The sequence below is a fragment of the Protopterus annectens genome, chromosome 13.part0, assembly GCF_019279795.1.
Source record: "Protopterus annectens isolate FY-2018-M chromosome 13.part0, PAN1.0, whole genome shotgun sequence".
NCBI lineage: Eukaryota > Metazoa > Chordata > Ceratodontiformes > Protopteridae > Protopterus > Protopterus annectens.
In genome coordinates, this window is record NC_056747.1 from 618,759,215 (window position 1) to 618,785,603 (window position 26,389).

The 26,389-nt window shown below is 43.6% G+C and overlaps 1 protein-coding gene across 3 annotated transcripts in view; it reads left to right on the forward strand.

Moving 5' to 3' along the window:
• TEX14 (testis expressed 14, intercellular bridge forming factor) overlaps positions 1–22,981 on the forward strand; it is a 3,435,352-nt gene extending 3,412,371 nt beyond the window's left edge. For all 3 annotated transcript variants that reach the window (XM_044054283.1, XM_044054282.1, XM_044054281.1), the window contains one exon: positions 22,682–22,981. In XM_044054283.1, coding sequence (XP_043910218.1) covers positions 22,682–22,724 — 43 coding nt within the window. In that variant the 3' untranslated portion in view covers positions 22,725–22,981. The remainder of the gene's footprint in view (positions 1–22,681) is intronic.
• The last annotated feature ends 3,408 nt before the right edge of the window (positions 22,982–26,389 follow it).

A 26,389-nucleotide genomic window follows, 5' to 3' on the forward strand; every position in this document is an offset into this window, starting at 1 on the left:
CTTCAGAAACTTCATCAGAGCTGAGACCAAAAACCCCTCAACTCTCGGCTCCACCAGTATCTTTGGAGCAGATGGTCAGTCCTGGATCCAAGACTACCTCGGAGCCGACAGAACCTTCGGCGCCGATATCATCTGAGCCAACAGGGACTCCACATCAGAGCCAATCGCCTTTACTTGAACCAGTGACTTTACGGCTCCCATCACCATTACTAACTAAATCTAGATCCCTTTGTCTTTCTACTTGGTCTACCAGGAGCTTATCCAATGAGGACATGGATAGGGTTGTGCAGAGGTTGCTGAAGACTCCTTATCTGGCCAGACTCCTGTAGGATCCAAGCCCCAAGCCCAAAGGAATCGGATCAGATGCATTCCACCTTGCTAGTAACTGTTCCTCCTCCGATCCATCCTTCCATTTCAGAGCCAGAATAATCCGATCTCCAGATTGTGTCTGTGTCGGCTCCAGGACTGTCGGTTTCCTTGGAGCAGACATTCGCCCTGACCGTTTCCCTCCTTTTGGAGCAGGACACCTCTAGGAGCCAACACTCTCTGGTCGGATCCTCAGAGCCAGCTTGGATCTCTTCAGATCTGACTGTGCCTCTCGGGGCTTCGACGCGGGTGAGTTCTGCTCCTACCTCAGCTTTAGAGCTTCTGTCGCCTGTTCCACGGATGCCTTCTGCTCCAACAACTTCTTTGTCGAATCCAGGGGAGTTCTCGGGGCGAGGGCAGTCTGCCTTCGAAGTTATGAGAAGGGTTTTTGACTCCAACGAAGTCTATGGCACATCCGTCGTCAGATCTTCCTCCCTTTATGGGGCAGGTTTCTTCATCTTCACAGGTAACCTTTCCACAGGATCGCAGAGACCCCACGGCCTCAGGTTATCCACCATGAGACTCCCCCCTCTTCTGAAACCTCTCCAGAGCATCCCACTGAGGAGGTCCCTTGGAAGAGGACCTGCAAGAGGAAGCACCTTGACTCCCCAGAGGAGTCTATCACATCAGACACTGACCTCGATGAGGCAGAAGGTTCCCCAAGGTCACCTCCTGAAGATGTCTCCTTTGGAGACATCCTGGAATTATTAAAACAGAGATGACTGGCAGTCCACCCCCCCCCCCACCCCTTCAGCTGAGGAGTCAGTTTACTTGAAGGCCTTTGGGTCTCACCCTTCCTCCTCTGGGGATGAGTTTATAGACTTAATCTCGAGGAAGGCCTGGGAGACCCCAGATTCCATAGAGCCTACTCCTAGAAGGCCAAACAAGTACATTACAGTCCCTAAGGATAAAGGGTTTCTGACTAAAGGAGTTGCAGTTGATGCCATGGTTGTGGCGGCCACCACTAAAAATGAGCTATCCAAGACCAGCTCCTCTGGCCATCCTCCTAAGAAAGACTCTAGGACTATGGATAGCTATGGGAAGCGAGTGCTTTTGTCAGCGACCTTTGCCCGTTTATCTCTGAACTACTTTACCCACTTCACTAGGCTACAGAAGGATCTGTTAAAGGAACTCACAGACTCCCTCCAAGGAGCTGTAGCTGAAGCAGTAGCAGATAAAGTTAATGCTCAGCTCGTCACCCATAATTCTGTAGTAAACTCTTCCATGAGGTTCATCTCGTATACAGCAGATGGAATGAGTAGCATTGTGGGTTCAGGTATTGCTGTTCAGAGACAGGTCTGGATGCGCCTTTGCAAATTCGCTGAGCCCTTCAAGTCTACCTTTGTTAACCCCCCTTTTGAAGGCTCCTCTCTTTTTAATCCGAAAATGAAGGAAACGCTCACAGGTGTGAACAAGAAGGGAGGAACTTGTCTGCCGTTGGAGTATATTTTTCTGTGCCCACCAGACTTTTTCCAAAGGGTCAGAGGGGTAGTGGGAAAATGTGGTTCAGAAAATCCCACAGGTTTTTTCCATGATACACAAGGTGAAATTTCCCCCAGGGGTAAAAGGGGAGCACTAATGGTAGATGCCTCCCTTGCTGCAGAAGAGGCCCACTTAATCAGGGTTCCATTAAATCTTTATTTGGAGGGCCCTATCAGCGCTCCTGAGGGAGTGAACGATTGCTCGCCTCTGGAGGCAGTTGGGGGTCATTTGTTTCTGCACCAAGAAACCTGGCAAAGCATCACAAATGACAGATGGGTGCAGAGTATAATATCCAGGGGATATGTCATTCCCTTCATCTATCCTGCTCCTGTGAGCACATCAGTTCCAGACGTTCCACCCAGTCAAAAGGAACAGGCAACCTTAGAAATTCAAAAGTTGATAAAAGAGTCATCCAGCAAGTTCCCCACAGACCAGAAAGGCTCCGGAACTTACTCAAGATTCTTTTTAGTTCCAAAGAAAATAGGGGGCTGGAGACCCATCTTAGATCTCAGCATTCTAAACCAGTCTGTGAAAAAAAGCAAGTTCCAGATGGTACCACTGCAGTTGATACTTCCACTCTTGGAAAAAGACAGCTGGATGTGCTCCATAGACCTTCAGGATGTATACTACCACATTCTAATGAGCAGACGATCCAGAAGGTTTTTACGCTTCTGGCTAGGAGCAGTCACTTCCAGTTTTAAGCTCTGCCCTTTGGTCTCACTGCAGCCCCCAGAGTGTTCACCAAATGCATGGGAGTTGTAGCAGCTCACCTGTGATGCAAAGGTTTCTGTGTATTTCCATATCTGGACGACTGTCTGATCTCCGCCTCGACCAGGCATCTTCTTCAGAAAGCATGAGACTACCCCCTTCAACTTTGCTCATCCCTTGGAATCACCATAAATTACGACAAATCTGCTCTAGAGCCATGTCAATCCTTAGATCTGATGTTGTTAATCTTCTTTCCATTCATCACTGATGGGTTTGGTTCCGAGCCCTCGGAACCAAGTCAATCTATTACCAAGCTCGCGGCAGCCAAAAAACTCTCGAGCTAAGTCTCTACCCACAATGCCCTTCTCCCTGTTACCTCAGATCTCGGTTGCCGTCTAGCCGTAAAGCCGTGTTTCAGCCGAGCTCTCAGCTAAGTGAAATCTTTTTTGATATTTGTGAAAAAGTTTTTGAATATGTTCATATTTTACTAAACTATTAGTCTTGCCAGTGTAGTTTCTTCTGTCTAACCTTATTCTTTCCACTCTACCTGTTGTAGATGTTTTGGCACAGAAGGACAAACCAGAGGAGTCATAATAAAAATGAATGGTTATTTGTTCACCTAAAAATGAGGTTTTGGTGTCTCTCCATCTCTGCAGGAACACTGCAGTACAGTCCTTAATGACCTGTTGATATTTATAACCTGTTGCGTACTGCACTATCTTATATATACCACCTTTGCAGCCTGCCTGCCTCCTCATGGTCTCACATGACACCATAGACAGCACATTGATATTCTACCATTTCCTCTAGCATGAGAAGCTAATCAATAACAAAGACAGAACTGGGCATTATCAGATGCCTGATGCTGTGATTTAGCTGATGGTTAGATGATATGTAAGCCAGCTGTATATTAACACCAAATACTAATGCCTACAACCATATAATATGTTAAGCACTACTGAACATAATTGGAAACAGAATGTAAGGGATCAAAAAAAGAAGTTATGTACTTACCATAACGTTCCATGTGTGTTTTTCATGTCTTCCTTTATTTTCACTGATGGGTCGGATCCGTCTCGGCCATTACATAAGCTCGAGGTCCTCAGCCAAGCTTGTGGGCATTTTTCCCTACCCATAATGTAACCGTTCTATAACCTCAGATCTTGTTTGCCCTCCAGCAGTGACTAGAAGTATACATTACAAAAAATATGTAACAAATACATTACACAAGACGGGTCTAGTTTGATTCACTGAAAACTCATTTCACCGAATTTCAAAATATTCACACCAAATTGCTGAAAGCTCAAATCACTGAAAACTTATTTCACTGAATGTAAGTACTTTTGGGCAAATAAAATGTATATGCCTTTTTCCCCACTGTAGTGCGATTTTGGAGTTAGTATATATAGTTGGATGGTGGGGGGCACAGCCCCCTACATTGGGTAGTGTGGGGGGGTGTAGCCCCTCACCTACATTTGGTTTTATATTGTTAGCTTTCAGTGAAATGAGATTTATAAGTATAAAAGCTAAGCAGGTAGGGGGATGTACCCCCCCCACACCTCAATGTGGGGGGCTGTGCCTCCCAGACCCCCTTATATACTAACTCCAGGTTCGCACTACATTCAGTGAAATGAGTTTTCAGTGATTTCAGCTTTCAGTGATTTTTTGAAGGTGATCTGATCATGTTTACACAAATGCAGAACTGTTTCTAGTCACTTCTCCTAACTTTTTGAAGTCTGATCTTATCTCCCAGCTTCCAACCAGAAAGAGTCCTGGTTTATCTGTTTCAGTAGGTCCTTAGTTTTGACTAATTCTGATTCAGTCTCTTGAATCCGATTTGTATTTTTGAAAGTCATCATTTTAAGTAGCTGGAATTCTACCTTTCAGATTATCATTTATTAATAAGCGAGCAGCTGACAGTACTATTCCATTGCATGTTACTGATCTGTTCTCCAGTAATGCTATATGATAGGCGTGGTTACTGCTGTGTGACATCTTCATCAAGGGCTTCTTGGGCTGAATTGCTGTACCAGACTGACCATTTAAATGTGCATAATTAAGTCTCAAAGCAGTATAGTGGAGTTCATTTTTAGCTGCAGAATCTCATTAGTTTCCCTATTTTTGCCTCCAAAAGGTTCAGTTGCACACTTAGGACTTTTGTCTTACATGAGAACATCAGAGATGCCATGCTTTGTAAAATTGTAAAATGTAACTTTCATTTCACCAACAGTACCAGGACTCATAATACCAGAGAGCTTCATGATTTCAGAGATGGTGAATAATAAATAATTGGTGCAAATCGTGTTTATGTTCTCATGACACTGGAGTAGATATATACCATACTTAACCATTAGTCTTCCTGGAATAGGCTAGGAATCACTTCACTTAAATTAGTAGTGTGATACTTGTTACTTGTAAATAGTTCTTTTTTTTCTTCAAAACACCTTTATTATATTATCACTTAAGACATAGGCACACACACATTATTAGAAAAGAAAATAAACCATATTAACACTTTTGTCATACATGATATATTACATATGTTTTCTTTCCTTATGACAGCTGTCATTCACTCCAGCATTACATAAATTGCTTAATTCCTACCTTCTCTTAAACATTACTCCCTCTGAATATTATTCTGCATGTATTGTTACCATAAATTCCATTTATTTCTAATTTGATCCTTCCATTTTATAAACGACCTCACTTCCACTTCCTTTATTTCTTTAATATTTAATTACATTTGATAAGTTTAAGTAGGGGCTTTTGAGATTAAACATTTAGAAGCAGTGTGCTGGCAGATAAACATTTTATAGGCTGCCTGAGTCCATTACAGATATAGCTGCCAAACCAGGGATAAATTTCCTGTTCTTCATCCAGTTGTCCAAGTTACAGTTTAACTGGGTAAAGGGGGAGACATTCCTGAGAAGTGGTAGTCTCTAGGATATATACCTGTCTCTCTAGAACATCCTGTTTATATCACAGGCAGGTTTAAGTCTTTAAAATAGTTAATTATGGTGCCATTTGTTTTGCGGATATGCAGGGGATCCAGCAGTGATTTGTATGTCAGATATAGATCTCCCTCAACAGCCTTTAGGAGAGAGATTCTAGGGATATGACTGAGGCAGTCTGCATAGGACATTTACTTACTCCCTGTATTCCTTTAAAGGGGAACTTCTGTGGACATTTCAGTTTTTGGATCGGCCTGGTTAGGTACATATTAAAGGGGGCATTGTACTCAATGATAGCGCTTATGAATCCTGAATATAGAGGAACAGTGATCTCCTTGGAGCTAGATGCCATACCTTTGCTTATAAGTGGGAAAAACATAGAATGATTTTCTCACTATTATAGATATGTGATGGTCAAAGGCTAGATTGATGTCTGTGTGTATTCCCAAAGTCCCTGACTAGTAGGTCAGCTGATAGGGGAGTGTTGTTAGTATGATAGTTACCAGGGTGGATGACTTCCTGAAGGATACTATTATGCATTTCTTGGCATTTAGTTTTAGTCCATGGCTCTGACACAAGTTATTTGTCCATGTCAGCCCTTCCTGGAGAACATTAGTGTAAGTGGGAGAATTTTATGACTGCTTCTAATTTGCAATCATCTGCAAATTTGGTCAGCCGACATTTCAGTTTTTGGATCGGCCTGGTTAGGTACATATTAAAGGGGGCATTGTACTCAATGATAGCGCTTATGAATCCTGAATATAGAGGAACAGTGATCTCCTTGGAGCTAGATGCCATACCTTTGCTTATAAGTGGGAAAAACATAGAATGATTTTCTCACTATTATAGATATGTGATGGTCAAAGGCTAGATTGATGTCTGTGTGTGTTCCCAAAGTCCCTGACTAGTAGGTCAGCTGATAGGGGAGTGTTGTTAGTATGATAGTTACCAGGGTGGATGACTTCCTGAAGGATACTATTATGCATTTCTTGGCATTTAGTTTTAGTCCATGGCTCTGACACAAGTTATTTGTCTATGTCAGCCCTTCCTGGAGAACATTAGTGTAAGTGGGAGAATTTTATGACTGCTTCTAATTTGCAATCATCTGCAAATTTGGTCAGCCGGAGGCCCTTGATATTGGCTTTGAGTTCAGATAAGTAAATGCCAAAAAGGAGCTGTCCCAGGACCAATCCCTGAAAGACTACACTTGTGACTGACCTCTTTGTTGAGGTGGAATCCATAATTCTAACTTACTGGGTCTTATCTGTGAGCCATTTGACTATCTACCAGGTGATATAAAGGTTTATTCCTAACTACTTGAGTTTATCAAGATTGCCTGAGTGGGGAATTGTGTCAAATGTCCTGGCCAGGTCAAGGTAGGCAGTTTGAACCATTTTGCTCTCATCCCTTGTTTTGGTGACCTTCAGAACAAAGTCCACCAGGTTGATTTGACCTTGACGAAAACATAGTGAGTTAGGTCCAGTGTTTGTAGGTTTCCATTGTCATTATCAATCATTTCCATGATAATTTTTCCATGGCTTTGCATATGAGACTAGTAAAATGTATGAGTCTGTAGTGTTTAGGATCTGTAGATGGCCTACCTTTGTGCAGAGGGGTGACTGTTCTTCATTCATGATGCATGAAACCTGTTTGGAGGATATAGTTTAAAAGCAATTCCAGAGGGCATGATAGGTCATGTTTCATACTGTTTAGATAGCATCCTGTGATATTGTCTGTGCCCATAGATGCAGTGTTATTGGTCTTAGAAGGAATATAGAGGACCTGTTCCCTAGTGATAGTAGGGGGAGTTATATTTGATATTTCCTGAGAGAGAGGTTGAGGAAGAGAGGGGGTAAAGTTACAGCCAAATTTGTCTGCCAGTAAGTTTGCTGTATCTTCTGTTTCAGTATAGGTGACTCCGTTAATAATGTGCTCTGAACATAATTATGTATTGCCTTTGAGGTTGCTGACATAGATAAAGAATGCTTTGTAGCTGTCCTTGGCTTGGGAGGCCAAATTTACCTCAAATTTGGCTTTGGTAGACTTTTTCTGGTCAATTTTTTTTGTTTGTTTAATTTGATGAGATCACTTTTATCCTGCAGGATGTTACACCTCCTAATTTTTGCCATGATTTTCTTCCTTCTGTTATATCACCTGTGATTGCTTGTTTTTTGAGTTAGTTCTGTATTTACTCCTGGTGGGTACTGCTGCCTCTTTGCAGTTATTAACATGGTTGTATACAGTTTATGTGAACAGTTCCACGAAAGTAGCAGTGTTCTCAGGGTTTATGGGGTCTTGAAAATTTGCCAGGTTATCACTTAACAGTAAGAAGTTAGCCTTAGAGTACTTCCTGAATATTCCAAGGTTAGCTAGGGTTCCATGTTTTATTTTTACCTCAATGGAGATCATTTTGTGGTCTGACCTTATGAGGGAGAACATTACTCTAGGGGGTGTAGAGCACTCTCTCATGTTAGTGTAGGACCAGATCCAGCATGTTTGCACCCCTGGTTGGCATATTGACAGTCTGATCCAGGGAATTTGTATTTACAAAATCCTGGAATCTCTGTAGCTGCACATTTGGTGTTGTATATGATTCCCAGTTAATAGCGGGGTAATTAAATTAACTGATGAATATGGTATTTCATTGGATGGTGAGTGTTTCCAGTAAGCTTAAATACATGCTATGGGTTTCCTCGGTCATAGAGAGTGACCTATAGCTTGCAAGAAGAGATATGGGATTTTGCCTATGGTGATTTGAACATGGAAAAACACATGTGCATCTTTCTGTTTGAGCAGCCTTGAGGTATATTTATTTTTGATGTAAATCAAGACACCATCACCTTTATTCCCTCTATGTGTAGTAATTGGTCTAAATGTGTGGAAAGCAGTATAACTTTCCCTGCTGGTTTGTTCTCCACGTCTTTAAACCGTGTCTCAGAGACTGCATAGACATCAGCATTCTCTTGGTCAGTGAGAGCTTGTAGGGAGTGGAGCTACTTGTTTAGACTCCTAGCATTGTGCAGTAACACCTTTAGATTTTCTTGGTTTTGATTTGCTATGTCAGAAGTAATTTCAGTTTGGCATTTACTAATAAAGGCACTGAGGGGGAGGACAATGTTTTAGCTAATATTCCCACTGTGCTACCTTTCTGTCTTCAGTTTTTTGCATCCAGTACAATGGTTCCTTTGTCAGTTTTCTTCAGTAAACTCTCCCTCTTGCCTTTTGTTTGTACCTCTACTTGCAGTCACCCCTATTGGCAAAATCTCCTGTTTGTGAAAATTGCAGTGAGTATTTCTATTCAGAATGATTGTGAGTGCAGAAAAAATGGGAGAAAGAAAAGATGGACCAGGCTAAGAAGGAATAGTGATTGCCTAAGAAATGGGCTAAGACAGCAATCACAGTAGCAAACAACAAAGAAGGTGGCTCAGCAAATGGCACAAAGATACTATATCATGTTGGAATGGAAAGAAAGAAAGAAAGGTAAATAAAGTAGTCATCAGGCACTGTTTATAAAGGAATACAAGCAAAAATCTGATCACCAATCCTTAGGACATTAAATGCAGATCAAAAGAGAACATTTTGCAGCTACTGAATGAAGAACAGCACACAGAAACTGTACCGTTCCATGCGCAGTGTACAATGAAAGAGGAAGAAGAATCCACCATAAAAGAAGTGAAAACAGCACTAAAGAAAATGAAGTCAGGGAAAGCAGCAGGCTCAGGTGAAGTCGCAGCAAAAATGATCAAGATGTTGGGTGAGTTAGGAGAAATAGTTTCTGAGGTACTCCTAGAAACATGAAGGGAAATGTGTATTCCAGATGAATGTAGAATAACAATTCTAGTGTCAGTGTACATGAACAAAGAAGACATTCACAACTGTGAGTAGTGTAATGGTATCAAACGCCTGTTACACTGCATGAAAGTGGTGGAGGAGCTGACTGATAAATGAACATGCAGAGAGGCAGAAAGATGGTTGATGAGCAGTTTGGATTCATATCAAGAAGCACCACAACTGACCCAATGTTTGCAGTGAGACAGATAGTGAAGAAGAAGCTGAAGATGAGGAAGGAGTCCAACTGGGTAATCCTAGAATCAGAGAACGTGTATGACAGTGTCCCCAAAAAGCTTATTTGGGCAGTCCTACAATGGTTTGTTGTCCTAGAATGAATGCAGTTTATATACAAGGACCCAATGATACACATACGGGCAGTGATCAGACTCACAGAAATGTTCCCAGTGGGAGTGGTTGTGCATCAGGGTTTAGCATCGAGGCCACTGCTGTTCATACTAGTGATAGACTGCTATAACTAACAGGTCAGAGGGGATAGATCAACACAGCTGTTGTATGCAGATGATGTGGCATCACAAACAGACTGAACAGAAACATCTGGAAATGATTTGGGACTGGAATGGAAAACTGAAGGAGCATGACAAGAAAATGAGTACAGACAAAACAGTTGTCATGACAGCAAATGGCAATCAGGAGAAGCTGAAACAAATAAAAGGGAAAATAGTGGAACAGGTTAACAGCTTCAGGTGTCTGAGAAAGGTGGCTGAGGAGACGGGAAGTCTCAAAAGAGGAAGTCAAAGATAGAATCAGAGGTGCTGCAGTCAACTGGCACAGAGTGTTATGAATAGTGTGTTACAGAAGAATGCATAAGAAGCTAAAACGTAAGGTATAGAAAACAGTGGTGGTATCAGTACTTCTGTATGGCATAGAAACGTGGGCAGTGAAGATAGAGGTAGTTGAGGAATCTAGTGGTGATGGAGGTGGTGTCTAGATGGGTGAAAGACTGCACACTGCGAGATAGACAAAGAAATGACAACATCAGAGCAGAAGTCAAAGTTGCTCCACTTGTAGAAAGAGAACAGATTACAGTGGATCAGGCACATGTGCAGGAAAGCAAAACATGATTTTGTGAAGCAGGTTTGGGAGAGACAGGCAGAAGGCAAGAGGAAATAAGGGTGTCCAGCCAAAAGATAGATGAATTGTGTGAGGGAAGACTTGTGACAGTCAGATGTGATTGTCAAAGAAGGTAGGAGAGTGGTACTAAATCAAGTTAGGTGTCAGTTCACGTGACACTACAACCTCATGTAGAGAAATTAGAAGTGGAGGGGAGTTTGATGATGACTTGTATGTGAAAATTGCTGTATTGATTGTCTTTAATATTCCTGGAGTCGTGACTGAAAATTGTTCTTAAAGCAGTTCACTTTTCCAGTTAAAAATAAATAAATTGGGTTTTAGCTTATTTTTAGTCGTGAGATATATTTAAGATAAATTATGTGGTTATAACTATCGAAGGTATTCTTAGAAGAAAACGTACTAATGTACTACTCTCTTGAAGAAGCCCACAAGCAGGGTAAACAGCTGATATGAGAAAAGCCATCATATGATTTATGTTATAAAATCTTTTCAATATGAGGAATTTATAAGGGACAAAAGAGCTCTATAATAAATGTTTTTTAAAGTTACTCTATTTGAACAGCCTGTCTTCAGTGGTAGATATGGTTAAACAAAGACTAAATATCTTTTGATGAAAGAAAATGTACGTATTCTTATGATTGGTACTTTAAAGCATGGTGACTTAAAATGAAATAATGTAGATTTTATTTGTTTCTGTAATGTGATGCAAGTTAATTAAGTACCTTTATATTGTTCATTTTTCTGGTTTGTTCTTGTAATATTTGTTGGAAGCCATCATGCTAAAGCAGCAGGAGTTTTTATGTAATTAATTGTTCCACCTGTCTTTTTTAACACTTTCTTTGTCTGTGTCCCCAAAGTCTTTTGGAAAGATGTATGTGCCTTGTTCAGCTGTTGTTGTGTTCAGCAGAGACAGTTCTTGCAGGAATGCCCTTGGAAGACTAGTTCTCCAAGTTTTCCCCAGCCTACTGGGATAAAGCCGTGACTAAGAACCAGATGACCTGAGTTAATTTAGTAGCTTCAATGCTTGATGGCACGGACAGAAAAGAATGGACATGCCTTTCCTGGGAGGAGAGTGACTGCATTGATGGTAAGCAGGTCTCTTTCAAGTTTCTGGCAGAGGCCAAGGCATGGAGAAGACTTCTGGGCTGGAGAGCATGCTGTCCTGAAGGCATGCCTGAGCAAGGCCCATGACAGAGATAGCTCCTTGGCCCAGCCTCATTTTCCACCCAGGTTACAGTGATGCCATCTTGCTATAGGAGAGCTTAGGGACAAAACAAGTCATGATGGTTGCCAGTTGGAGGTCTGGTGTACCAAGTTGGAGGGATGATAAATACTGGGTGTTTTATATGGGTACTTAGGCACACGCCTGGTGGGGGAAGTGAGAAGCTTATAAAGAGCTGCTGCAGAAGCTCCAGATAGCTTTGACTATGAGACCCTGAATGCAAAAGGGGAAAAAAACAATCTGAAGTAGTTAACTTCATTTGTGCAGCAACCTTTGGGAATCGGATCCGACCTCGGATCCGAGCCGGCAGTTTTCAACAGCTTTAGATCCGAGCTCCAAGCTCCTCCCCTACCCTTAATCTCCTGCCAACCCTGCCTGACCTCAGATCTAGTTTGCCGCGGTTTAGTTCAGCAGCTTGATCCAGAGTTTCCAGGCGTTCTCGTTCTCTTTGTGAGAAAAATTTAACTTTTTTTACTACTTTCTTTAATCTTTGGTGTGAAAGTGTGTTTAGCTCCCTTTTCAGTCTAAACTCTCTTAGTTTAAATTATTTTATTTCTGTTTATCCCAGGTAGTTATCCTCCCCCTTCCTTCGTGGTTCCGTCAGGGTTGTGTGTGAGTGTTTAGGGCCTAGTGTGTGTGAGTTTCTTTCTTTAAGTATGTCTGAGGCCCCAAAGATAATGTTTTCTAAGTGCACCGAGTGTGGCCATAAGCTGTCCCCAGCGGATGGCCACACTCGGTGTGTATTGTGCCTTGGGGTTGAACACCTGTCTTCTGGTTGTACCATTTGTGCAGCGTTCAACCCCAGGGCACTCAAGGACCGGAGGTCTAAGCTGATTATGGCAGGTCTTCTGCCCCCGGACTCGGCTTCTACCTCCCGTGGCTGCGGCTGCGGCGGCTGCCACTCCTGCTTCCCTCCCCCCGGCCGGGACTCAACCTCCCGCCATAGGTCCGGAGGAGAGGGAGGCCAGGAAAGAAAGGAGGAGGGAGAAGCATCACAAGCGGCGGGCCGAGGCCTCCGCTTCGGGCCCCCCGGCTAAGCAGTTTTCCCTCTCCAGGTCTTCTGGGTCTCCTTGTTCTCGGATCCGGTCCCCGTGCTTTTCACCGGGTCCTGAGGAGGAGGAGACCCGATCTCCTTCGAGGTCATCGAGGCGACACTCCCACCCAGCCTCGGTGGCCTCGTCGAGATCTACGAGAAGTCTCACAGATGCAGATTTGGACCGGATGATGAGAATACTCCTCCAGGCCCAACTGCAGATGGGAGTGCTCCTGCCTCCCCCCCCCCTCCGGGGGGAGCTCGACCTCCTTCTTTGCCCAGATAGCTCCTTCTCCGTCCCGTTTCCCAGGTTCGGAGTCTTCGGAGCCGGGCAGCCTTGGAGCCAGGGGGGTGTCGGCGCCGATAGTCTCGGGTACTTCGGCGCCAACACTTCCCTCGAGTCTGTCGGGTCCATTTTCTTCAGATCCAAGCTCTCAGAGCCAAGGGCTGAGCTTCGGATCCGGCGGTATCGGTATGCCTTCGGCTCCGTCCGGGTCAGAGCATGCTGGTCTGTCGGATCCGATCGCTTCGGCGCCGGCCCCGATCCGTCCGTCGGATCCGAGGGAGAGACTGCTTTCGGATCCCAGAGAGAGCAGCTCTCCCTCGGCATTCGACGTGGTGGAGAGGGTTCTGTCGAGGGATTCCAGGCCCCCGACCCTTGCCACGGCTCCACCCTGCACTCCTTCTCAGTTGGGTCTGGCTTCCATCACCCGGCCCCAGGGACAGCCTGCTTTGACGTCCCAGGTAGTTCCATTGGAACAAGACGTTGCTGGTGAGACCTCCTCGGACAGCTCCCCCCCCCCCCCGGAGGTCCCTTACAAGCGAAGGTGCAAGAGGAGGCACCTGAACTCCCCCGAGTCCTTGACTGAGGACACTGATTTGGAGGAAGGGGAAGGCTCCCCAAGATCACCCCCCGAAGATGACTCATTTGGTGACATCATGGAGATGCTCAGAATAAAGGGGGGGTGGTCTGCCCCAAAGCCTACCTTGGACGAATCCATGTTCCTGGAGGCGTTTGAAACAGGCCCGTCTACCTCTAGGGTGTCCCCTCCGGCCGACCCCCTGGTAGACTTGATCACTACCAGGGCGTGGAAGGAGCCGCACACTGTGGAGCCAGTCCCCAAGCGCCCGGACAAGATCCTTAGCCCACCCTCTGACAAGTCCCACTGGAGTAAGGGTCCCCCTGTAGATGCCATGTTGGTGGCGGTGGCCACCAAGAAGGAACTTGCTCAGGAGAGTCCCTCGCTTCATCCCCCGAGCAAGGAGTCTCGGTCGATGGACCGCCTAGGGAAGCGGGTGTTTAGTTCGGCTACCTTCTCTGTGAGGTCGCTGAACTACATGGCACATGTGCTCCGACTGCAGCGGGACCTTATCAAAGAGTACGCTGCGTCGCCTCCCGAGTCCATGTCGGCGGAGGACAAACAATTGCACTCCACCCGGATGGCCACTCTACGATCCATATCTAACACCTCTATGCGGCTTCTGTCTCATGCCACGGAAGGAGCCGCTAGAGCCGGTGGAGCGGGCCTCGTTATGAGACGTCAGGCCTGGCTCCGGCACTGTGATTTTGCGGAACCCTTTAAGGCGTCGTTCGCTAATGCCCCTTTTGATGGTTCTGCCCTCTTTGGCAAAACCGTGCGAGATACCTTGGTCCAGAGCGAAAAGGACGGGAAGACATTGTCTGCCGTCGGAGTCTGCATCTCTGCTCCCCAGAGGTCCTTTTCTAAGAACCAAAAGGAACAGAAGAAGATGTGGTTCCAGAAGTCGCAACAGTCCTGTCCCTCTCCGGACTCCCAGCCCTTCTGCGGCAGAGGAGGGCAGGGTGGACGCCGCCCTAGAGGCAGAGGGGGCCCGCGGAACTTTGGATCCAGAGAACCCTTCTCGGAAGAAGCCACACAACACAACTGAGGGGTTGCCCGACTGTTCCACTCTGGAGGCAGTCTGGGGGAGTTTCTCGAAGCACCCAGCAGCTTGGGAGTCCATAACAACAGACCGCTGAGTGCTTCGCATCATATCCAGAGGATACCAAATTCCCTTTTCTCGTTACTCACACAGCCCCAGATACCTCCCCGATGTCCCACCCGATCTGAGGGAGGCCGCAGCAATGGAAATCCAACATTTGCTGGAAAAAAGAGCCATCCAACACGTCCCCCCAGACCAATGCAGGTCCGGTTTTTACTCCAGGTTCTTCTTGGTGCCAAAAAAGACGGGGGACTTAAGACCGATCCTCGACCTCTCTTCCCTGAACCTGTCAGTAACCAAAGAGAAGTTTTGCATGGTCACTCTTCAATCCATTCTCCCCCTTTTGCGGGAGAACGAGTGGATGTGCTCTATAGACCTCAAGGATGCGTACTACCACATTCTGATGGACAGGCGATCCAGGAGGTTCCTTCGCTTCTGGCTGGGAGACAGTCATTTCCAATTCAGGGTCCTCCCCTTTGGTCTCACCACCGCCCCCAGGGTGTTCACCAAAGTGTTAGCGGCCCACCTGAGGCTCCAGGGAATTCAGGTCTTCCCATACCTGGACGACTGGCTCCTGACCGCCCCAACAAGGCATCTACTCTGTGCAGCCAGAAACTACTTTCTTCGTCTAGCTCCCCGGCTGGGGATCACTATCAACATAGAGAAGTCGTCTCTTAGTCCAACTCAGACTATAGACTTCATAGGGGCCAGATTGGACACAAACAAGCTCTTAGCTTTCTTGGCCACAGACCGGCTACTATCCCTGAGGCTACATGTGCAGGCCATTCTGCAATCTCCAGCTCCCCCGGCGGAATTGGTCCTGAGGGCTCTTGGCTCAATGGCGGCAGTGATCAACCTATTGCCAATGGCACGTGTGAACATGAGGGTCTTACAATGGACCCTCCAGGTCCAGTGGTCCTTTCTCCACTACCCTCTGAGCCATCCCGTTCCCCTCAGCAGGGCCTGCAAGAGGGCCCTCCTATGGTGGCTCCAATCTCCAGACCTTCAGCAAGGACACCCCTTTTCTATGACCCCTCCACTAGCCACGGTGACCACGGACGCCTCCCGCCTCGGGTGGGGAGGGGGCATTGTTCAGGCAGGACAGTCCAAGGCACGTGGGACCTCACGGAGACCTCAGTGCATATCAACGTCCTAGAAATGAGGGCAGTGTTGTTAGCGTTGCAAGCACTTCAGGACCTTCTTCATGTAGGAACGATTGCGATTCAGACGGACAACATGTCGGTTGTCTGGTACATCAACAAACAGGGGGAACCAGGTCTTACCCACTCTGTCGAGAGGCCATGAGGGTGTGGGAATGGGCGATCTCCACCAACTCTTTTCTCATAGCAATGCACATTCCGGGACGGTCCAACATCCTAGCGGACAAACTAAGTTGCACCATCCTGTTACCATACGAGTGGTCTTTGAATCCCGAGATAGCGAATCAGATCTTTGCCAAATGGGGTCAACCCTGTTGCGATCTCTTTGCCTCTCCCTCGAACACAAAATGTTATGACTACTTCGCTCTCATTTCCCCCTGCGGGGAACCCCCGAGAGATGCTCTGGTGCATGCTTGGCCTCCCGGTCTTCTTTATGCTTACCCTCCTCTTCCTCTTATGCTGAAGTTTCTTCAGAAAGCCAGTCGGTTGGGGAGCAGGATTATCCTCATTGCCCGGTTTTGGCCTCGTCAAACCTGGTTCCCTTACCTTTGGTCTCATCTGGTGAATCCTCCTTGGATTCTGGATCCCCGTCCGGATCTAATTTCCCACCCCCTAGATCTCCCAGTCCCGAACCTGGACAACCTCAAGCTCACAGCTTGGCTGCTCCAGTTCAACTCATAGCTAGGACTCCCGGTATCTCTTCCCCAGTTAAAACCATTCTAGTAGCTGCGCACAAGCCTTCTACTAGAAAGATCTATAGCAGCAAATGGAAACGTTTCTCCATTTGGGCAGAACGCAAAAACTTGGATCCTTTTTATAGCTCCTTTGCCCGCTATATTAGATTTTCTGTCAGGACTGTTTCATCAGGGGGCTAGTTCCTCCACAGTCAAGGTCCAACTAGCAGCTATCTCTCATTATCACGTTGGAAATGAATTGGGCCCTTTGATCACCACAAAATTGTGTAAGACCTTTTTGAAGGGCACCTTTCTGCTCAGACCCCCAGTGAAGGATGTAGTCCCTCCTTGGGATTTAACACTGGTGCTTCAGGCCTTGACAGCTCCCCCATTTGAGCCTGCAGCTTCCATAGATCTTAAATTCTTATCATGGAAAATGGCCTTTCTTGTCGCTATCACTTCGGCTCGAAGGGTCTCTGAACTACAGGCCCTTTGTGTGAAACCCCCATACTTGACCTTTCACAAGGATAGAGTTTACCTCAGGACCAATCCCTCCTTTCTTCCCAAGGTTGCCTCTGAGTCAAATATTAACCAGTTCATCAACTTACCGGTCTTTTTTCCTAACTACCATAACAAAGGGGAATACAAATTACACTCATTGGATGTGCATAGACAACTTCGCTTCTACATCCACAGGACATCTGGTCATAGGAAATCCGCCCAGTTGTTTGTCTCCTTTGCCAAATTTAACTTGGGTAAATTTGTGTCTAAAGTCACACTCTCTAGATGGATTTCACAGTGTATCCTCTTAGCATACGAAAGTTCGGGCAGGCCCGCACCTCAGGGAGTCCATGCCCACTCTACTCGATCTATGTCTACCTCTGCGGCTTTTAGAGCTAGAGTTTCTTTGGATGATATTTGCTCAGCAGCCACTTGGGCTTCATCTCATACTTTTATCAATCACTACAAATTGGACATTATCTCCAGAGGGAGAGCATCCTTTGGCTCTGCAGTGCTCAGGAACATCCTTCCATGAAGACCACCCAAGATTCAGGTAGCTGGGGACTCTGTCCCAAAGGTTGCTGCACAAATGAAGTTAACTACTTCAGATTAAGAAGTTATGTACTCACCATAACGTTCCATCTGAGTAGGTCAACTTCATTTGTCAGCAACCATCCCCCTCTCTCCTGCCCCCTCACTTGCGAATGCTCTCATACTCAGGTCCATGGGTTTTACCCACTTATTTTGGGATTACTCATTGCTAGCAGTTTCTGCTGCTGGGCAAACTTGATCTGAGGTCAGTCAGGGTTGGCAGGGGATTATGGGTAGGGGGAGGAGCTTGGAGCTCGGATCTAAAGCTGTTGAAAACTGCCGGCTCGGATCCGATTCCCAAAGGTTGCTGACAAATTAAGTTTACCTACTCAGATGGAACGTTATGGTGAGTACATAACTTCTTATTTTTACCAGCCTGGAATGCTATTACTACTAATTGATGGATTTTAGACATGGTTGTTGATGATGATGCCTTTCCATTATTAGATAACAGCTAAAAGAAGCTTTACCCAGTGAGCAGACAATTCTCAACAGAAATCCAGGAACAGGCTGAAACACTACTGTTTAAAGGGGGCATAATTCTTTTTGAATCTTCTCAGAATGCAGGTTCTGCTCCTGCCTTTTTTCTTGTAATGAATGGGTGAGAGATGTCCTATTTTTCCTGGATTCCCATGTCATATTCACAGCCAGTATGCCATATTTGGGATGATGATTGTCAAGGGGGTCATGCCATTGCTATAGCTGAGTATCTGGATGGTTTACCTGGACTTGATGGATACCTTTTGGCACATTATTTTATTGGGTCCACGCATGAGTTTCTTTCTGTTCATTGGGGTGGCTGTCTCTTTAAGTAATTACACAGTGCTCCTGTTTTCCTTTCCTCTGAGAACACTGTGTGACAAGTAGCCCACCAAGATGGAGGACTTGTAGGATAAGGAATTTATTTTACTAATTTTTGCTCATCTGTATGAGAAAATAGGTCATGGTGGCGTAGTCAAGGAACTCCTTGATAGTTGAACTGGCTTGAGGGCTGTCAGAGCTACAAGCTTAGGTGGGGGAGGGGGTCCTACAAACTGGGAGAATTTTTTTCTGGTTTCAGCTTATACTGTTGCCTTCAGTGAGGCAGATGGCCACTTTTCAGCAGGAGGTCATATCCTTGTCAGCCTAGGTGAAGTCACAGTGAAGGTTTCATGCTTGCATTTTGCTGCACGTCTTTGGCGTCATGGTGGCCACAGTCTTCACAGTACTGTTTGCTTATTCAAGGACACTAGTAATGTCATGGACCCATGATGTCAGTGGCAACAAAGTAATCACATTCTGATGGAGCTTCTGTAAGAGTCAGAACATTCTCACTAGGCCCTACTGTGGTAGACAGTTCCCACCAGTCTCATTTTAGGCCATTCTTTCCTTCTGACATACCAGTGATTGTTTCTGATGATGGATGCTTCTGTAATGTTTCAGGGAGTTCATCCTGCTGTTTTGTAGCTTATGGAAAGTGGATCTCCCAGGTGAGGAAATAGGGCTTTACATCTGTCTTCTAGACCTAAGAGCAACATTTCTTGACTAGCAAACTCAGGAAAGAGAGTTGAGGGAGGAGTCTCCCTGTTGTTGTTCAACAACCAACACATGGTGTGATATAGAAACAGACTGGGTGGCATGAGATCTTTGCCCCTTGTACAGAGTGGTGTTACAAGTCTGACAATGGATCACTATATGAGTTGCCATTCTGACAGCTGTTCAAGTCCCAGAGGAAAATAAATATGCTGGTGGATTCCCACAGTCACAGCACCGTCCCTCTGCTACCATATTACTGTGACTTTGTTGTGTTATTTTTGATCTGACTGGTTACTTCATGTATCAGCAGGCTCAGTCTGAACACGGTTTAGTAGGATCAGAGCTCTACTGTAGTCAAAAAAACAGATTAATAAATAATAAAAATGATATTAGCTGTGTTGAACTAAATCATTGTCCTATGAGTTATATTTCATCATTTTTTTAATTTGTGAAATTTAACTGGAACATACAAGGAGAAAGAATATGGGGGGGGGGTAGCTTGACTCATCCACCCACTCTTTACTTATACTTGCTGTACAGTTGTACAACAGTAGGAAATGTGAAAACCCTGGTGTGACATGCACAGATTTTGCACAGTAGATTTCAACATGGATTTAACCAACGTTGATGAAAAAAAAAGAAACACGAGGAAAAGCCACTCAATGTTAATTACGTTTGCCTCAGAGTAGAATAGCCAAAGGACTCTACCTGATCAGGTTCTTCAGCGTATTGCAGTGAATACACTGATCTGTTTGCCACTTTGGAGAATGCAGTCTTCCCACTGCTATGCTCACTGTCACTTGTTGACTAAGAAGGGGTGGTTCCTGCTGTCTGATCCCTTGCAGTGCCAGAAATAATCCCAGTGCATGTTAAGGAGGTCCCTCCTCAACTGAGACAACAACCAGTTTCACCACAGGTTACTCATATAGAATTTCTTTCTCCGCCAAGTCTGACAGCAGGATTTTTGGAGGTAATTGAAGCCACCAAGAAACCTTCCATACATCAGACATGCTCAGCTAAGCTAAGTGGAATGAGTTTTCCATACCTGTAGGAGGTACCCATTACAACTTCAGTGAATTAATTTTCAGGTTGTACTGACTTATCTTAGGTACCTGTATATCTTGGATCTCAGTCATTTCACTGTTGTGGTGCATGTCCCTGGTATCTGTGCACATCATGACCCTGTGAAGGTGTGTCTCAAAATTGGTTGGTTAAGCCATTTATAAAGGGGTTCTGCATCTTTGACTGCTGTGAAGAATTGTTCTCTTCCTTGTGACTTAAATTTCATGATTGACAGGCTTGACTATTCTCTGTCTGGTTTGTGCACTCTGAAGTTTTCTTCTAAGAAGATGCTGCCATTACATCTGCCCACAGGTTCTTCAAGTTACAGTCCCTTATCTGTACAGAGACCTATTTTATATTTCACAAAAATCATGTTTCTCTTAGAACCTCTGTCTACAGGATCTTGTAACTGCAGACCGTTACCTGTAGAGAACCCTATTTTGTCTTCAAAAAATTCCATATTCCTTGCTACTAATCTATGCCTATGTTTCCTCCTATATGAGATGTCAGAACTGTTGTTAAAAGTACCCTGTAACCTCCCTGTTTTCTTCCTAGTGAGAGTGCCTGTCATAGCTCAAGACATGTACCATTAGCTTAGGTTTTGCCTTAACAGGAAAACAGATCAGTTGGTTGTCTCCTGTATTACAGGTAGGTGTAGCTTGAAGTGGATAAGCAAACCCAAATGGAGTAGGCTGTTAGCTCCACTGTCATTTTCTAACAGTAGGCTAACTAGCCATTTTCAAATGCTTCTGTCAAAAACTACTTCATGGCTAGTATTTCCAATATGTGCTGATAAGTGTGTCCACTATAGCATACCTGTCAATGTCTTAGTGCAAGAAATCTGATCAAAACCAAAAACTGGGGGGGGGGGGCAAAGGTCCAAAAATCAGGGACAGATTTTAAATGTGGTGCTGCGGTAGCGTTGTTGCCTCACAGTAAGACGCTGTCCAGTTCGCTTCTCAGCTAGAGCGTCTTCTGCGTGGAGACATGCGTGAATGGGCGTACCTTCGTTGGTGTGTCAGGCCTGGCAAGCTGGTACGTAAAAATCAACTGTCACTCATTAGCGGACCGGAGTTCCGCTGTGGCGATCCCTAACCTGGAAAAGCCGAAAGACACAAACAAACTGTTAAGATCGTTTAGGAAGTTGCTAGAATAACAAGTTTTGATTTAGCTTGCATTTTCAGAAGCATGTGAAGTCTGAAACTTAAATGACTATCATTGTTTGGTGACTTCAATCCTCAGCCAGAGAACCACAAATTGTATGAGGAACAGACCAAAAATATGATTAAAAAACTGAGACATTCTGCAAAAATTCAGACTGTTAAGAGGTATGTAATGCAGACATTTATGTCACAACCATTTGAAAGTCAGTTCACATCTTCGGCAACATTACTGATTGAACAGTAATACCAGGAGTCGGTGCTTTTTTTAGCGATGCAGTGCTTTTCTTCAAGATTCTGCCTTTGAAGCATTTGCATTGTAGTCTTCCTCTGGCTGTGCATCCTGTGCATGTTAAAATATTTACTACTTGACATTTTTGCCAGCAATTGCCCATGGCAGGAAGCCTTCAGTATCATCTGTAGCAAGTATGTGCTGAATCTATCAGCTGATCTGCAGAGGAGCCTTCTGCAGTGTGCACTTATTATCTTCTCATTTTCTGCCTGTGTATGGACAGCCTCTTCATGTAGCATCTAGTGATGGAGTTTCTTGTAAAGCAGCTATATACATTTGTATATCTGAGTTCTTGTGATATTCATGTTTTACTTAATGAGTATATAGAAGATGGACTAGGGGTAATAGGGCCTGAGTTTGCCATATTTTCCAATTCAAGAGCTGAGGAGCGTTTATTATTTCAAACTAGTCGTAGAGTTACCACCTGTCCCACTTTGTGAGGGACAGTCCCAATTTGGGCAGTTGTGTCCTGCAAACAAATTGTAAAAATGGCAAACGTCTTGAGATATTATGGCAAAATTATTTCCTATATTTTATGTAATAGTTGCATAAAACAGTTATTCTGTATCTGAAACACCTAAATGTTATAAGAAACAGAATAAGCAACTAAAATGCTACAAGAATAAGCCTTTATGTAGGCAAAAAAGTGAAGTTCTGTCCCTTGTGCTGTCCATGAGTATGTTTTGGCCTGCAAAATCTGATATTTGTACCACGATTGTCCCACTTTGGGCATTTGAAAAAGTGGCAACCTACTAGTGATGTAGCAGTAGAAATTCCAGCAGTTACTTGTTGCAGAAAGCACTCCTACGGGTGAGTTGATAAAGTAAGTACATATCTCATTTCTGGTAAGTTCTTACATAAGAACATTTTCTCAGCTTTAGCAGCTAATGTTATTATGGGGTAGAGGAGAGGTATCGAAAGATAAAATAACAGCAAACATTTGGTAACAAAATTCATCCCTCTATGCATTTGTATATTTAACTTTGTAGTTTTAGGGGCTGATGATTTTTTTCTTTTCAAAATAAAGATTGGCATTTTTAATGATGTAAATACTAATTTTTTTTTCTGTTTTCATATAGAGTAATTATCCTGGATCAAGCTAATTCTCCAAAGCGACTGTGAATCACAAGCAGAAAATGTATATGAAAAAATTGGTTCCATGAATATTTCTTGTTTATTCGTAGTTGTAGTTTACGCAAGTTAACAGTTGTTTTTTTCATGCTTATAAACAGAAATGCACAGTGGAGAGAGATGGTTCATGAATACAGTGAACCACTAAAAGCAAGAAGTAATTGATGTTGCAGCATGCATTGCTTGGTCACTGATATGCTTACAGAATGTTAGAAATTGCAAAATAAAATCAAAATAGTAAACTTACAGTTATAAAGTCTGAATATCAGTGAAATTCAGGCTGTGTAATAGTTTATTGTCATATTAATGCATTGACTATTTAAACCATGTCTTGTTTTTCCTTCAGTCTTACTTTTTGTTTTTTGCTTCTGCATAAAATGTAAAGTCAAAGATTAGAAGAGACACAGTGAAACAAATATTGTCATCGCTGAAGATATACAAGGAGAGAGTACCCTAAGCGGAAATAACATTCCAAAACTATGAATTATAAAACATCCACATAGTATAAAACCTGCAGGTGACACAACTGCTATTTGCTGCTGTTTGGAGGTCTCAGTCATCACTGAGTACTCTGTGTAACAAATTACATGGTATCTCTCGTACATTTAAATATTTAGGGATGCCTCAATTCAGCAAGACACAGATGATCCTCCTGTAAGCAGAGTGAGCACTCTGTCAACAGTTTTCATCAGTCTATCCTTGGTTCTGTTCTTCTGAACTCTTCACCCTATTCATCAATATCAGGGAACCACCAGCCATGGAGAAGGACAGAACTTCCTTTACACATCTTCTTTCCTTAAGACTAAAGCAGTGACAACTCATCTAGTATAACTTTAGTATATGTGAAAGGTAAAAAAGAGGGAAAGAGGATCCACTGTTCCAAAAATAAAGCTGACCTTCCAAATGGGACAGCCTGAAAGATTTGGAATTATGGCAAGTGCTATGTAAGTTGTCTTCTTTGTGGGCTGTTGTTCAGTAGGGCTGTCTTCTCAGAAAGGGTAATGAGCTGTTTACTCAAACAGGAGATAGACTTGACTTTCAAACTTTGCCCTGCTTGTGGACTGAATATGCAAGACACAATATTAGGTAAAATGTATGGGTTTTAGATAGTAGCAGAACTTTTATCCTGAATAAATGTATCTTTGAAGCTGATAGTAAAAATAGGTACAGCTGTGGTTAAAGGGGTCTTGAGTAGCATAGACAGAGTTTTCTGACCTAGGTCATAATATAAATTCTTCAGAAGGACTATTGCTGCAGGACTTTCTTTTATGAATGGGGAGATGATTGAAGGTACACACAAGTTCTTCAGCCTGCTTTTTTTCAAAATTAAAACATCCCTGTAGACATATAGATTCATCCTTACAGCATCACCGTTTTGGGAAGCATGGCCAGAAAAAGACTACAACACACTCTCTGCTCTTTTGTTTTTTTAATTGTTACCCAGTTTGAATGGTCAGTGTACTTTTGCTTTGCTGTTTCATTGATAGCTTCATTGTTTTAGTCAGACTTTATGATTACAAAGATATACTTATCTAACACCAGGACCTGGCTATGGCTTGTTGGAAATTATTGATTCATCGGGCAATCTCTGTTTAAAAAAAGGCATATTTATTAAGAGGCAGTATAACAAAGCATAAAATACAGCATCTGGGTGTGTGATGTTAAAACTCAAAGCTGACTGCAACAGCTCAGCTGTTTATATATAATTTTAACTTCATGCAGGTCTAGAGAAACTACTGACCTTTTGTTCTGCCTCTTTCATGTGTATATGTCAGCTCAAAGAACAGTTAGTGCCCAGTGCATCAGCTGTGTATAAACACCACTCATCATTCAGTCAAACTTCAGGTTAACAAATACATAAACCAACTAATAAAAATAAAAAAGAAAGTACTCGAAGCACCTGTAGCACACACTGTTTATTTCTCATTTAGCACATTCATCCAAGAAGTATATGGACTTCTTCAGAATAACACAAAATGACAAAAAGACAGATTAAACAAGTTCAGGTTGGTATTCATTCTTCCTTTTTGCAGACTTCATAGCTCTTTCCAAAGTTGAGCAGTACTTGCATTTTGATTCTTACTACATGCAAACTGACATTTACATATTATGTTGTTCTTTGCGGTGTGCACATTCCAATTTTGAAAGGCTAAACTTTTTATAAAGAAATAAGGAGGCATACTGACTTTTCTTATATACAAATCAATATCTTATTTATTCTCCCTATTTCTCCCCTTTACTTTTTTCTTTAAGGTAAACTCCCTTTAATGGTTTAAGACAGATTTTTTTTTTTTTGCATTTCATTACTAAGCTCTAACAATGACAAATCATCTATCGTCCCTTTTGTTTTTTAGTACAGCCATATGGTAACTGATGTGACAATAAGATTACACAACAGCTAGAGAACAAGATGTGTTAGATAGTACACAAAAGCTTAGTTAAGTGAAGTGGGGTTCTGTGGGAAAAAAAAAAAAACTAGATGTGTTGTCCTATCTCGCCTTCATTTTTACCAGGTTGGGTTCGGATCCAACTCGGCCTTTATATGCAAGCTCAAGGTCTTCCACTAGCTTGTGGCTAAACCCTATCCCAGCATGCACTAGATAAACTCCCCAGATCTCATTTGCTGCTAAACAAGATTGGGTGCTTGTTCTGCTGGCTCTGGCTAAGTATACCCTTTATTATAATCACTATTGTTGGAAATAGCTTATTCCTCTCTGTTATTGATCTAGATAGCTAGTTATTGCGCTAGTCAGTTATTTCCACTTTGTTGTGGCTGAGTTTCTGCTGTTGGCCATCGTCTTCCGTTATTGTCCATATCCCGGCTTCCACCGTGAGACTTTTAATAGCCTGTTTAAGTTAGATGGCTCTTCTCCATTTTGTTTTTCTCTTTCAGGAACCTTGTTGTGGTCAGTTTGTTTAAGTTAGAGAACTGCCTTATCCTTAGCCCGTTTAAGTTAGAGGGCTATCTCTTTTCCTTTCAGTCTCCCAGGCATAGCCCATTTAAGTTAGAGGCCTGTGCCCTCCTTTCATCCTCTATATTTGTTTTTCATAGTTAAGTTTACTGTTAAATTGTTGTCATTTATTTAAAAAAAAAAGTTCTCTAGCTAATTTCCCTTGTTACTGTCCCTTTTTTTCAGGATGTCTTCTAAAGATTCAAAACTCTCAAGTTTCAAAAAATTTGAAAAATGTGGACAGAAAATGTCCCTAACTGATTGACACACAGTTTATGTCTATTGCCTAGGAGCTGACCACCTCCAGGAGTCTTGCTCCATTTGTCATTCGTTTAATCACAGGGCTCTCCTGGAGAAGAAAAACAAATTGATACTGAGAGGTCTATTAAAAACCCCCTTCTCAGAAGCAATACAAGAAGGTCCGGGTTTATCAAAGACTGACCAATCTCCATCTTCAAAATCTGACAAGTCTGAGAAGAGATCTTCCTCTTCTAGTGCTCTATCAGAGCCATCAAAAAAAGTTGCTGAAATTTCGACACCGGATCCTAAGTCTGTCGGACCTGAAAAATCTACAGCTCCAGCACCATCAGTCTCGGTGCCATTTGAGTTGGAGTTGCAGAGCTGATCCCCTGTCTTGGAGCCATTCTCCCCTACACTAAGATCACCAATGTCTCTAGGCCCCTCCTCTCGGTCTTACAAGAGCCT